The sequence below is a fragment of the Rhopalosiphum padi genome, chromosome 4, assembly GCF_020882245.1.
Source record: "Rhopalosiphum padi isolate XX-2018 chromosome 4, ASM2088224v1, whole genome shotgun sequence".
In the NCBI taxonomy this organism is placed as follows: Eukaryota; Metazoa; Arthropoda; class Insecta; order Hemiptera; family Aphididae; genus Rhopalosiphum; species Rhopalosiphum padi.
The window spans coordinates 9,965,557-9,979,395 of record NC_083600.1 but is presented as its reverse complement, the minus strand read 5'-3'; the positions used below and the strand labels follow the sequence as shown (position 1 = coordinate 9,979,395).

At 22.6% G+C, this 13,839-nt stretch overlaps 1 protein-coding gene across 2 annotated transcripts in view; it reads right to left on the bottom strand.

Annotated features, from left to right (window-relative positions):
* Positions 1-121: 121 nt before the first annotated feature.
* The window catches only part of LOC132930491 (dopamine receptor 2), a 129,255-nt gene continuing 115,537 nt past the window's right edge, over positions 122-13,839 (bottom strand). The window contains exon 5 of one of the 2 annotated variants that reach the window (XM_060996401.1): positions 122-2,453. In XM_060996401.1, coding sequence (XP_060852384.1) covers positions 2,373-2,453 — 81 coding nt within the window. In that variant the 3' untranslated portion in view covers positions 122-2,372. The remainder of the gene's footprint in view (positions 2,454-13,839) is intronic. The other variant, XM_060996402.1, reaches the window with a different exon arrangement.

Sequence of the window (13,839 nt, the reverse complement as noted above, 5' to 3'; positions counted from 1 at the left end):
ATCAACATTATTAAAATTATAATTGTATGAACATATAGAGTTATTTATATATAATACAGATATTAAGTTTATTCATAAATATTTATTTATACGTATTTAGTTTATAATACTAGCGTTGTATACACATGCATGCAATTACTTTATATTGATAAAAACAGAGTAACAATATAAATTTGGTAATTTATTGGTAAAAATATGACTAGATTTCAAGAGAAGTAATGAATGTTTCTCTACACATATTGTTGAAATACACCATGAAAAAAATATTACATAGATAATACAACCATAAAAATTGTTTTTTTTTATTATTAAATCAATTTGTTTTAAATAAATCATATTCATTATTAACTAGTATAATAATTATCTATAAATTTAAAAATGTCTCTATCGTTAAAAACTCAAAAATCTAGTTATATTATAATATAATTAAATACACTAAGTTAAGTTATGAGTTATGAGTTATTGATTAAAGTCTGTTTTGGGTAAAGTAAAAAATAACAAATAATAACTGTATGATTATTGATTATACGATATAATTTCAAATTAACTATTTAAAAATAAAATAATACTGAGTATGGATTTAAATGTTTCAATGATTTCAATAGTATGTTATTCTTTGATATTGTTGCATAATATTATATAAGTAAGTAGTTAAAATAATACAACGGATTATAAGATTTTTGCTACGTAGATAATTAATTTTTACACAATTATTGCTAATCCATTAAACATTTTTCTGTGGGAATAGAACGATCGCCTGAATGATTTGATTAAAAAAAAATAAAACACAGATATTATCGGGTTAAAATTATTAATGTACGTATCTGTAAATCATAAAAAAATATATTGAAAAAGCAATGTTTTGTTTCATAAATCTTATACAGTTATATGTATAGGTATAGAGTAGTATAATGCTTTCGTTTTTAATACAAAAGCTTATAATCAATACCAGAGATTTATCCAGTACTTCTGTATTTTTAAACACCAAAATTAAAATTTTATCAATATTTGTACTTTTTAGTTGTATTTTACGAGATTGGAATTTAAGTCTAAAGCATCATAGTTATGACTGTAACTTACTTTTTGATCTTAATTTTAAATCGGAATCCGTCTCCAAAGCTTGCTGGTATATATGATTTGTAAGTAATTACTTGAAATACTTCTATTATAGGTATACTTCCACGTTTTATTTATTAATTACATGTATTTAATTTAAATTTAAATAACTCAGTGTTTTAAATCATAAAAATATATTATTTTGTTTATGAGAAAAATTATTAAAAATTAAATTATTAAATTTTAAATAGGTATCAGAAAAATAGAGTTAGTAATTAGTTTATTGATAGTAATTTAATAACAATAATAACATATCGTATTACCTTAATAGTAAATAACAATAAATTGTAATAAATGTGGTAAATGGCAAGTTTTTAAAGTATAAGAAGATTTTTCTATCACAGTTATTAAAATATTTTCACTCAGTTATATTTTTATATTATAATTTACTAAATTTTTATTGGAGACGGATGAAATCTTATAAAGTTAGTTTTTATAACTGTATGGCATTAAAATTGAACTGTAAATTATTTTGTTTTTTTTTTTTACAGATATTAAAAAATTGAACAGTATTGAAAAACTTGGATAAATCCCTGTAACAATGAATTTTAAATTAGTACTTACAACATATTTTTAAAAACTTTTTACATTATAAATACAATATATTATTAAAATATATTTTGGAATACATTTTTGAGAAAAAAAATAAAACAAGGGGGAAATTTAATGTTATGGTCATAGGTAAAATACCATTTATACAATGTTTATCCTTACACGCGCGTGATATGATTGAAAAGGTAAACATATATATTTAGTTAGTCTATATTGTATAATAGTAATCTATTCTAATATTCGTAACTTAAAAAATAGTAACAATATTTCAATAATAATAATGAATAACATAATGGAGGACATCAAAGTGAGCATTTATTATTTTATTCAACTAGTGTATAATAATGTCAAATTAAAAAAAAAATAGGAGGATGAGGTAAAGAGGTGATTGAAGACCAATGAAAACTTATTATTATATTTCATACCGTCAACGGTGCTGTCTCGATCTTTTCACGGGATAGATCGTTGTCCATCGAAAAGTCTTTGTAAAAGACCTGATTAAAAAATATCATTGGAACAATAGTATATATTTATCGTGTAGCCAATCATACGACTCAGGTCTTATAGAAGATACAAAAAAAAAAAAATGAAAAAAATAACAACAACACAACATTATACTTATATGATTGATATCTCGATGCGAATCTTCCATTTTGGCGTTTTCACGCCCGCCCACTCAACTATTTTAAGTTTTTAAGATCGTTTCAGATGTTGAACATGTCTTGTTGATTGACAGTAGCGTATGTGACCGTGGCCGGAGCTAATACCATGGATGCTCCCATGTACTGAAAATAAAATTCAGGTATAAAAGTACACGTGTATTTAATACAATTCAAAGGTATTTAACATTTTGTAATTCATTATCCAATTTGGCGATTACATTTTTTTCAGGAATTATATCGGGCAAGAAACAATTGACAAGGAATAAAATACATCGCACAAGACCTTTGTAAGACCTATATGTTTTGAGGGTTAACATTTATTTGTATAAATTATTGTATTGAATGTTACTAAGATATACGGCGACATTTTAATTCCGAACCTTATACGAGATCCAAAATTTGGTTTCGACTCGCCGATTGAAGAACGCACTCAAATCAACTATAATAACTATACATTGTATATAATAATATACTGTGATCGTAATTTTCGCATAACATGGTGGAAAAAATGTTTATGTATAGGCTAGTCAAATGTGTTTTGCACATGTCGGTTTGTATGAAAATATGGACATAAAAATGAATATTTCATAAACACGATTGCACGGTGGCCTTACACCACTTCCGTATAAATGTTATTGAAAATCGAGGTAATAAAAAATACGTACTATTATGTTACAGTGAATCCCAGATAATATTTTCTTTCACGAACGCAATATAATAATGTAAATAAAATAGCACTTGGGTTAGTTTAACATACTCGTGTATCAATAAATAGTCAAACCGCATAATATTACAGTAAATTTAATTCAGTTTTATTGCTTTATGTTCGACCTTATGTTTTAAATTCATCTTTGAAACCATTCGAGTGTTTTTTTTATTTTTTATTATGAAATAAAAATGACTATTATCTAATGTAAATCGTGTATGCTTAAATACACGCACGTACATGTGATGCTGAATTGATGGTATTGAAATCGTATAACGGTAACGGGGTATTAAAACCGATATGTCGAAAAACCGTCAATTCTAGACCGTCATAATATATGCTAAATTCATTTCACTGTAATTATTTATTTATATTTTTATTTTTAAACCACACGATACTAAGTTTCTACAAACACGGTATTTACCTTGTTCGCATTTTTAAAATTAATATTATTTATTATTATCTTTATACATTTTTAATATTTTTATATTTCGAATGTATTATATTTTCATTATACTAATTCTATCTATGAGTAAGTACCTTATAATTTAATAAATTCACATAATTGTATGCGCGTATTTTTATTTTTAGGAAATTAACACTTATTTAATTTATATTTGATGTACGAAAATAATGTTTTCGACGAGGAAAAGGTGATTATTATATATCTGTACTAAAATGTATATTATAGATATTTAAATTTAATGAAAATAATTTTAAAGTCATTGTTGAAACTTGATATTATCGTTTCAAATATTAAAAATTTAGTTTTTATTTAAGTTATCTAGTTTATTAAAATATATTATATTGTCTATTGGATGAAATTAAATAATATAAGAAATCAATATTTACCGCAGTGAGATTGTGTGCGTATAATGTCAATATAGGTGAAAATCGTACTACGAAACGTCGTAATAGTAAAGAATTTCATTTAAATCAGTTTGATATTACTGAGTATAAACACGCATAATATAACATAATATTATGTTATTACTTTGATAATGTAATTGTTGTAAATTTTAAAAAGATTTAATTACAATCAAAATTATCATTATTTTTATGTTAAAGTAACTTTATTTGAGTCAGTATACTAATTAATTATTTTACGTTAATAAAATACTAATAATGAATTTCTTTTCTTTGATATTGTATGCAGTCATTATGTTCATTTTTCATTACGTTTTATCACGCATTTTCTGGTAAAATGTATCTATTAATTTAATATTATATAATATACAAGTATATGTATTTGTTGTAAAATATTCGTATGTCGTTTTTTTCATATTATTCTATTTTTAAATGAATACCATACATTTGGATAATAATAAAATAGAAAATAACATATAAAAAAATAAAAAATATAAACGTTAAACAAGATTTATTAACTATTTCTGTGCTTTGGCCAAATACTTAACATTTTGTTTTTTTTTATTTGTATTTTTGTTAAATGCTAAAAACCTGTATATCATCATACAATATATACCATTAACCTCAAGAATAATGTACAATATTTAGTATAGTTCTAACTTTTATGTATCATGTACCTATTTACAATGAAATTCCACACAATTATGTTGTATAAAAACTTACAAAAAGTATATATTAACTTTAAAGCACTTTTTGAACTCTACTAGTCACGTAGTATGCAAAAATATGTTAAATGTTTAAATTTAAATTTATTGTGCTCATTGCAGAATTTCCTTTATGTTCTCGTTTCTAGGGTCCTATTTACGTACAAAGTAGGAAATTCAATTTTCGCCAATAAACATAATTTTTTGACGGCGCATTGTATAGGCAATTTTGTTACATCTGTGTGTACAATTAAATTTTATGAAGGTGCAAAATTAAAAATACATTGAGTTTATTTATGTTTTAAAATTGATAATTATAACACATTTTTCATAATATTCAAAATAAATATAATTATTAATTTGTTTAAGATTAATGATGAGTATAAAAATATAATATATTAATATATTATCACCTTATATATTATATGATATCTTTATAAAATGTTTTACTAAATCTAATACACGACAGTGTAAATGACCTCTCATCATTATTTATGAATATGAGGTAAATAATACGTATACTTCGTTTACCATTTGAGTTAGTTTATTCAGTTTACTATAAAACTATAGTAATAAGTCTAAACAAACTTATTCAAACTTAAGCGGTTCTTGGGATGGCACACATCCAAGGGAACGCAATTTTGATATAGGGTTTACTTGGAGATTAAAATGATTTATGATTCCATTTTACTTTAGTTTTAACACGTGTTGTAGATTGATTTAGGTTTCTTAAATTACAATGTGATAAGTGTTACTCTATTTGAGCACTTGGTTTTAATATAAACTGCTGTTGTAAGATGTCTTATATATTTTGTTTTTCAATTTCAAAGATGCAGTTGGCTTATTTATTTTATTTTTACCTAGTTTATTTAGTTTAAGTAGTTTAATGCCCTAATACGATAGTCGATAATAGTTGTAGCGTTTAAATTTGTCCCTAAACTATATAATTATAATATGATACATGTATGGACCTATTATCGTATTAAAATATAACGAAAATGGTTAAATATATTAATGAAGACACTTTTAGTGTTTAATTATGTCACGAAAAATTATTAATATATACTTTTTCTTATGTCAATGGTATATGTTGAAAGTATTTTATTGTAATAGTATTTATATTCTAATTATCTCACATTGCATAATTAAAAATAATTTTTATGATTGAAAAATATTTTTGGACGTTCAATGAATAAATTAAATAATAAAAATGGGATTTATTATTATTTGTTACACTTTATGAACCTGCTATTATATTTTAGTTTAAATTTTGTAGTTCAAAGAAATTAATCTAGAATTTTATTTCTAGTTACTTACCTATCTCATTAGGTAATATTAAACGGTTCGTACAAGACTAATCAAATAATAATATACATGCCAGTGAGTCAGAAATTACAGAACTAGACAAAAAAATTAATCTATAACTATTATAATATTATATTTTATTTAGATATATATTAATATATTATAATATATTTAGCCGATAAAAAGCAAGCTTTAAATATTTTTATTGTCCATAAAAATTCCAAAACCTTATAGTTATTACGCTACCCTGTTTTCACCCTCGTGATATCATTTTATATAAGACCACACTATTCATGTTTATAAATTGAAGTTTCGATCTTGTTTTTGGGATTTAGTTATAACGCCCTATAAAGTATATATGATTTTCATATCATTTAATATTTTATGTATTGAGTAAAATGTCACGCTTCCCGTCATTGGCCGATGTATATCACTGATAAAGATAAAATTAATAACTAATAACATTTACAAATATATTTGTTTTTCATCAAAAATAAAGTTAAACAATCATTTTTTTTACGGTAACCAATACATAATTAAAAGTTTAAGGTTTTAATCAATGTAATGTCAATATGAATCAATGATAGAAAGTCAAATTGTTATGTGTCTACAACATGAAAATTATTATTTTATTATAAAATAAATATATGCAGTTGTAAAATTATCTTCATAATTCGATAGTGTCGAAAATTAATTAATGAATTTAAAGTGTAATATTGTAATGTATAAAATGTATACATAAAGTTTTAAAAATGATTAAGTGGTCTTTGTGTTACTAATTATGATTCGTTACAATTTTAAAGTACCACAAAAAGCAAATATTTTAAAATTCCAAAAGAAACTTTTACTTATTAATATTAAGGAGTATCATACCCGAAGTGTTGTCTCCTATCTTACAAACGTACAAAATAGCAAACTTTCGTTCAGTAGAACTAATTTAGTGTTGTTAGCTTTATTATTACACCAGATTTACCTATTAAGATTGATCAAACACGATGTACATAAATGTATTATTTTCAATACAAATATACTAATAATATGCAATACAATAGTTATACCAATTTTCATCTTTATTTGTTAATACGCGTCAACCGATACGTAATTTACGTTATATATGTAAATGTGGGTCTTATGTTGTGTACAAACGGTAATATTTAATATCATATATTTCAGAAACATTAAAAAATATGATTAATATTAATGGTATACTGAAGTTTCAGAATTGGAACAGATTTTGGGAAAGCGAAAGAAATAGCCAACAGATGTGGGCCAGTGCTAAATGGATACGAACTTTTTCTATAGTGAAGTTTGAATAATATTTCTTAGTTTTGTTAATTTTCCAGTAATTAGTATTTTTTAGGTTCTGGTTTCAGTTTTGGATTTAAATATTATAATTTAATGGTTAAGGTTAGGGTTTCAATTAAAACCAATACTAAACGGTATATTATATTATTATTTTTAAATTTGTTCTTCAGTTTATGTTTAATTTTTATAAATACATTAAATAATTCAATAATATATTATATATGTATATATATTAAAATAAAATATTAATAATATAATATACATAGCCTTTAAATTTTAAGATTTTAAAGTAAACCACTCAAATCAAAATAATATCGATTTATCAAAATACTCCCTATATCCAAAATATATATCTTGGAGGTAAAATCAGAATTAATTATTATTGTAAAACCCAATATTTTTCTTTTAAAAAAATGGGTTCTGGTTTCAGTTTGAGTTATTTGAAAATATTGAAATTCGATCCTGGTTATCAATATTTTAAGGGTTTTTGGATTTTAAGACTAGTTTTAGTGAGTTCAGTTTTAGTATCTAATAAAAAATGCAATAACTTAAACAAATATTCATAATACTGCGGTTTAAAAAAATTTAGTTGACTGACATTTTTGATACTTATTGTTTTTTTCAATATCTCTAAAAATATAAAATCCCAGCATAATATTGTCCTTTTTTTTGGTCAAAGTGTATTTTTAATTAAAAGTTTTTAAAATATAGATTTAATATCTTGAATATATCATTTATAAAATAAATACTCTAAACGATAATTATTAGTGGTATGAATTTCAAGATATATCTTGCTGTAAAATAGTAAAATGGCACAATTTTAAAAATATATCTATTACCTATGCAAACAATACAAGTTTAAAGTTTATATAATAATTGCATGAGAAATAATTCAATTTGTGCCTCTCCTTATTAACAGATTAGAATTTAGAATGTAACTTGATTAATTAAATTAATTTATTTGATTATAGATAATTTAAAGTAAATTATAAGCACATTATCAGGTACTTCATGTCTATCAAGGTTCATATACAAATAGATAAAATATGACTAAACCAATTTTAAAAGAATGCATACTTTTGTTTGCCATCATAAAAACAATTTAACTTAGGTACAAAAATGCAAAAATGCATTTAAAATGTCAAAAAAATGCAATAAAATATGCACTTAAAATGCCAACAATTATAGTATAAAATATACTATGGTTTGTAATTTAATTTTAATATTTATATTGATATTAGTATAATTTATGTATACAAATTTATTTATTTAATAAAAAAAAAAGTTGATTTAATTTGAATTATGATTTTGAAGTCGATTGATCCTTTAATAATGCTATTCGCCTGAAATATTTTTTAAACATTTTTAAAAGGTTTTAAAAGATGTTAATTGATGAAATTTAATTGAAAATACCGAATAATGAATTAAAAAAGGAAAATATTACTCGAAAAGGAAAAAAATGACCTAAAAAATTAAAAACGTTAAAAATTGCAAAATAAAAGATTCATAAATGGATTTGTTGTTATATAATTCAAATTATGTACTTACAAAGCTACGTTTCACAATCACCTAAAAATATGCACTTTCTTACAAATTCACAGCCCCAGTTATGAAAAATATCGAAAGCCTGTTTTTGATAAAACTAATTTCGTTTTTTTCTTTATTGTAATTCAAAAATGAATAACTGCAGAGATTTAATACTTTCACCAAATATTTATACTGGTTATATTTTATGAAGATCTTAACTTATAATTAGAGAGGCGGATTTGTATGCATTTGCATATTTATTCTGGTTGATCGTATAATATGCTAAGTGAGCACAAAATTTGTTTCATGACATAAGAATTTAAAAAATGAAACTTTTTTAGTGCATATATTTACATATTTCGACATTTTTCTATTTTAAGGGCTTATTTTACAATTTTAATTGCATATTTCATCTTTTAGTGCATACTTTGATGTTTTTTTTTTTGGACATTTTTGAAATATATACTATTGTCTATTATAATATAAGAAAATTTAATTATATTTTTATAGTTTCGATTAATATAAATATAAATTAATAGGTATATTTGTAGGTTTAAACGGTTTTCCCAAATATGACCTTAGATTAATAATCGGAGAAATAAAATACGTACATTAAGATAATGGGTGAAAAAAAAATGAAGCAAAGTAGATAAGTATCTATAGTAGGGTTTGTATTTTTTTTTAAATATATTGTATTAATTAAATATTCAAAAAATAAATTTTATTGCCAATTTATTATATTTTTATTTTTCATTATTTTCATATTTTAACATTTTAATGCATATAAATCCGCGCTCTCTTTATAATGATTAAAATAAAATGTATGATTTAATGATTATTTATTAATGATAATGTTTAATTGCTCTCTGAAAATGTATATTTAGGAGGAACCTTGTTTCAAGCAGTTTGATTTAGAAAAAAAATGTTATCAATGTTTAATGTTTAAAAAGTCTTTCAAACTTTTTATTTTGAAAATTATATCATGTCTATTAATCTAAGCTAATCTAAGCATTTGGTGGAATTTTCAAATCTTTATAATTATTCATTTTTGTAAGTAAATCTGATTCGCTACTTGAAATTACTCTTAAAGTTTGAGATTGATAAATTTTAGCGCTCCAAAAGGTGATAACTGATGACATACCATTATTAAATCAATACATTCATTGTTTCGCTCAGAATCTAAAATTTAAACAAATTAGATACTTTGAAAAGTAGGATGACGCGAAGCATTATGTACGACGAGTACAACTCTATTGGTGTATTTTATACATTTTATTATTATAATTTAAATTTCAAAATCTATTGTTTTTTTGAAACATAAAAAAAAATTATCTTGAACATTGTGTAAAATAAAAATCTATTCTTATTGTAATACGTTGTTGGTAAACTAAATATAAAATTAATCTTTTAAAATCATTGGGGGTTTTTATTGTTCACAACCATTGTTTAATATTAGTTAATTATAAGTATTTGCCTTAGTTTCATTATTTAAATAAATAAATCATGTTTATTTTAAAATATCATAATATTGTAAAATTGATGTTATTTATGTATATTATTTTCATGGTTTTTTTAAGTACCCGTGGTTACACCAATAGTTTGTTATTTTACGGATATAACACAAAATTTAACATTCAACGAATTTTCACCATTTTTGACACGTTATAAATCATAAATAAAATCGTTACTCAACGAACACATTGTGGAGTGACTACATGCGACGTGATCCTTTAAAAATAAATATATGCAGGGGGACTGACAGTAATCGTATAATGAAAATTATTCTACATTCTTTATATAGACATAATAATAATAATATGATGCACCTATATAAACATGAATAATAAAACATTATGGAAAATACAGCCACAGTGAAAAAATCAACTAAAAATTCCCAGGATTTTAGAATTGTTTTATCTTAAACGATTTAAATATATATTTTAAAATATAATATTTGTGTTCTTTTAAAGACATCGTGTTTTTATTGATTTTGTATTTTATTTTCTATCAATTCAATAAAACGATACCTTAAGAATTTATTACGATTTTAATTATACATAAGTAGTAAATGGAAATCAAATCTTTGAAATATGTGTTTTTAAGTTTTCTTTATTTTGATTATAAATTATAATAGAAAGTGAATAGTAGTGAATGGTATTACGCAATTATTTGCTAGTTATTTTATTGATAAATATTCAAATTGTATTCTGTTCAAGATTGTTCTGTATTAAATTGCAAATGTGCACTACAAAAAATAAAAATGTAAATTACCTTTAAAAATCAGAAAAAATAGCCACTGGGAGAGTGATGGTCACCTACTTTACTCCAATTTGATAGTTAATATTTTGAATTCGGTATTTAGTTTATTTAAATAACTTAAAAATTATTATTATATAATATATTATAACAAAAGAAAAACAGTATTTTTATATAGATATATATTTTAATATAGTCGTCAAAAAAATAAATAAGTAATATTAGTTCATGATAAATGACAGTTTAGAAATCTATGAATAAATTAGTTTAAAGAGTAATTTATTTTTTGATAAACAAATTTTACTTATGAGTATTTATAGGTACTTATTTTTCTGTTAGCATAATATTTATAATCACATCCATAAAATCAAACAGGAATTGAAATAAAAAATATATGAGTTCCATTTAATTATTTTCTCCGTTCCGATTTTATTTAATCCTATGGCTATAGACACGATAATAAGGTTTCTTTATATATGTTAGTAAAATAGAAAAATATATTTTTTATCCTATAGAATGAACATATTTTTACACAATACATGCCAATCAAACAACCAAAGCATGTTAACAAAAAATACCGTTCGTAAATTTAGCTAAATGTCATTACATCATGCATAAATTCTTATCAAATATTTTATTACTTCCTAAAATATGGTTTCGAATGTAAAGTAATAATAATTGCTATAACATAAACTATTTAGATCATCAGTCAAGATAGTAGATAGTAGGATATTAAACAAACAATAAATCATTTTTCTAAATAAAACTGAGGTTGGATGTAGTTTAATGTGTTCCACATAAATAATGCACCAAATGATTGATGAAATATTTTATGTTGTATGTGTTTTATTTATTACACATAATATCTACACAATAAAAGTGTTTCTATAATTATCATTTTACACATTATACCATATTATTTAGGGTAAAATTTAAATATAAAAATATTTTAGATGTTGATTTGAAATTTATTTTAGAAATTCTTTATCTTAGGTAGAACGGAATGTATAAATTTTTATTTTCATATCCTAAAAAAAATTTGGTAACTATCAAGCAAAAAAATATCAAATTAGATCAGTTTATAATATAATGGTATTTACATAAAACCTTTTTAAAGTAAGTTTGTGTGATATGAATAACTAGTTAGTACTGTATTTAATATACATGTCTAGAATTTAAAATACACGAGAAAATAAATAGTTTGAATACAAAAAAAGCCATCATTAGATAAATAAAAAATACATTAAAATGTATAACTGTAATTAATACAATTAAGTTACTGGGAAAGTTATTATACAAATGAAAAAATTATCACGTGGACATTTTATACGTTAATAAAAAGAAGAAATAATTCTCAACTTTGAAGTCTTAAAGCAGGTAGGTATATGTTAAAACTTATACATACAACATACGATATATCATTTAATAAACTTATAATTTTATGAATTTCAATTTTAATAGGCAAAATTTTTTTTATGCTAAATGTTTATCTAAAATGTTTTTTATCAGATTATTCTCATTTTAAAATTTAAATCCTATGCAAATCGAGGAAATTATTTGTCAGACATAGTATATGGTTTTTCTTTAAATCCTTTTTTTTTTTTAACTTTGTTAATAATAATGTAGTATGGCTATAGTGATGTTTTAGTTTACCCATCAGAATAATCGGTTATAAGTTGAATTTAAAATATTATTAATTTTCTACAAAAATTGCCAATGTCATTGAATATACTTGTATCACCATATAGTTTACTTTAAGTTCAAAGTTTATCTATTTTTAAGTATCTATAATTTACGCAAGAGAGTTCAAGTTTGATATAGCTAATTCATAATATTATTTTTGAGTTATAGTTTAAAATATATAGCTGAATGGTTATACAAATTACTACACCAATTTGTTATAACTATTTAAAGTTTAGACGAGTGATGTAGAGAACCAACATATTGCGGGGTACCTCTGTGCTACTCCACTTTGCAGATCTAAACTTTGAATATTTATAACAAATTTAATCACTTATACAAAATGTAATTCTCTGAAAAATATTCTACTAATGAATAATAAATTAAAAACGTATGCTGTCATTAAAAAAATTAAAACTTAAAAAATTATAATTTAAATTTTTATTCTTAAATTTTTTTTGTAAAATTATATTATAATAATATTAATAATGTGATATTCAATAATTTGTTAAACCAACGCTCGTTAATTATTGAATTTTATAACTTCTAGGTATCATCTCCTATAGTTTAGGGCCTAAACATTGGGAAACAAATTAAAGGTTAATATAGGTTATATTATATTTTTAAAACACTTATTGTAGTTATCGCGAACCTTTTAGAAATATTTACATATATATTGTAAAATATAAATTTAAATTCGTTATTTTACATAATTTTATATTTGTATAGAAACAGTGTTCGTTATTAATATTATAAGTTGTAATTGTATGGTATTATATTATTTCAAAAATACTAATAGATTAATTTAATCAAAAGCAGTGAATTCTTTGTTAATTTTTTTATTATATTATAATACTTCACTCTTTATGTTATTAAACCTTAAGTTTTACCAAAGAAATTAATTTTAATTAGAATATATTATTTTTTTTTAAAAATCTCATGATTTTCTTTTAAATGTAAATATTATCAATATTAGCCTATGGAGTACTCTATATAATAAATAATAATATTCTTATGGTTCTATACGTCAGATAAGAGAGTTATTCATATTGCAATATTAAATCTAATAACACAAAATTGGTACCGCTAATCACAAATTTGTTGTATAATACGTATAAGAGTTGTAAGACGAATACAACGCACACGAGTTCAGCGTCTC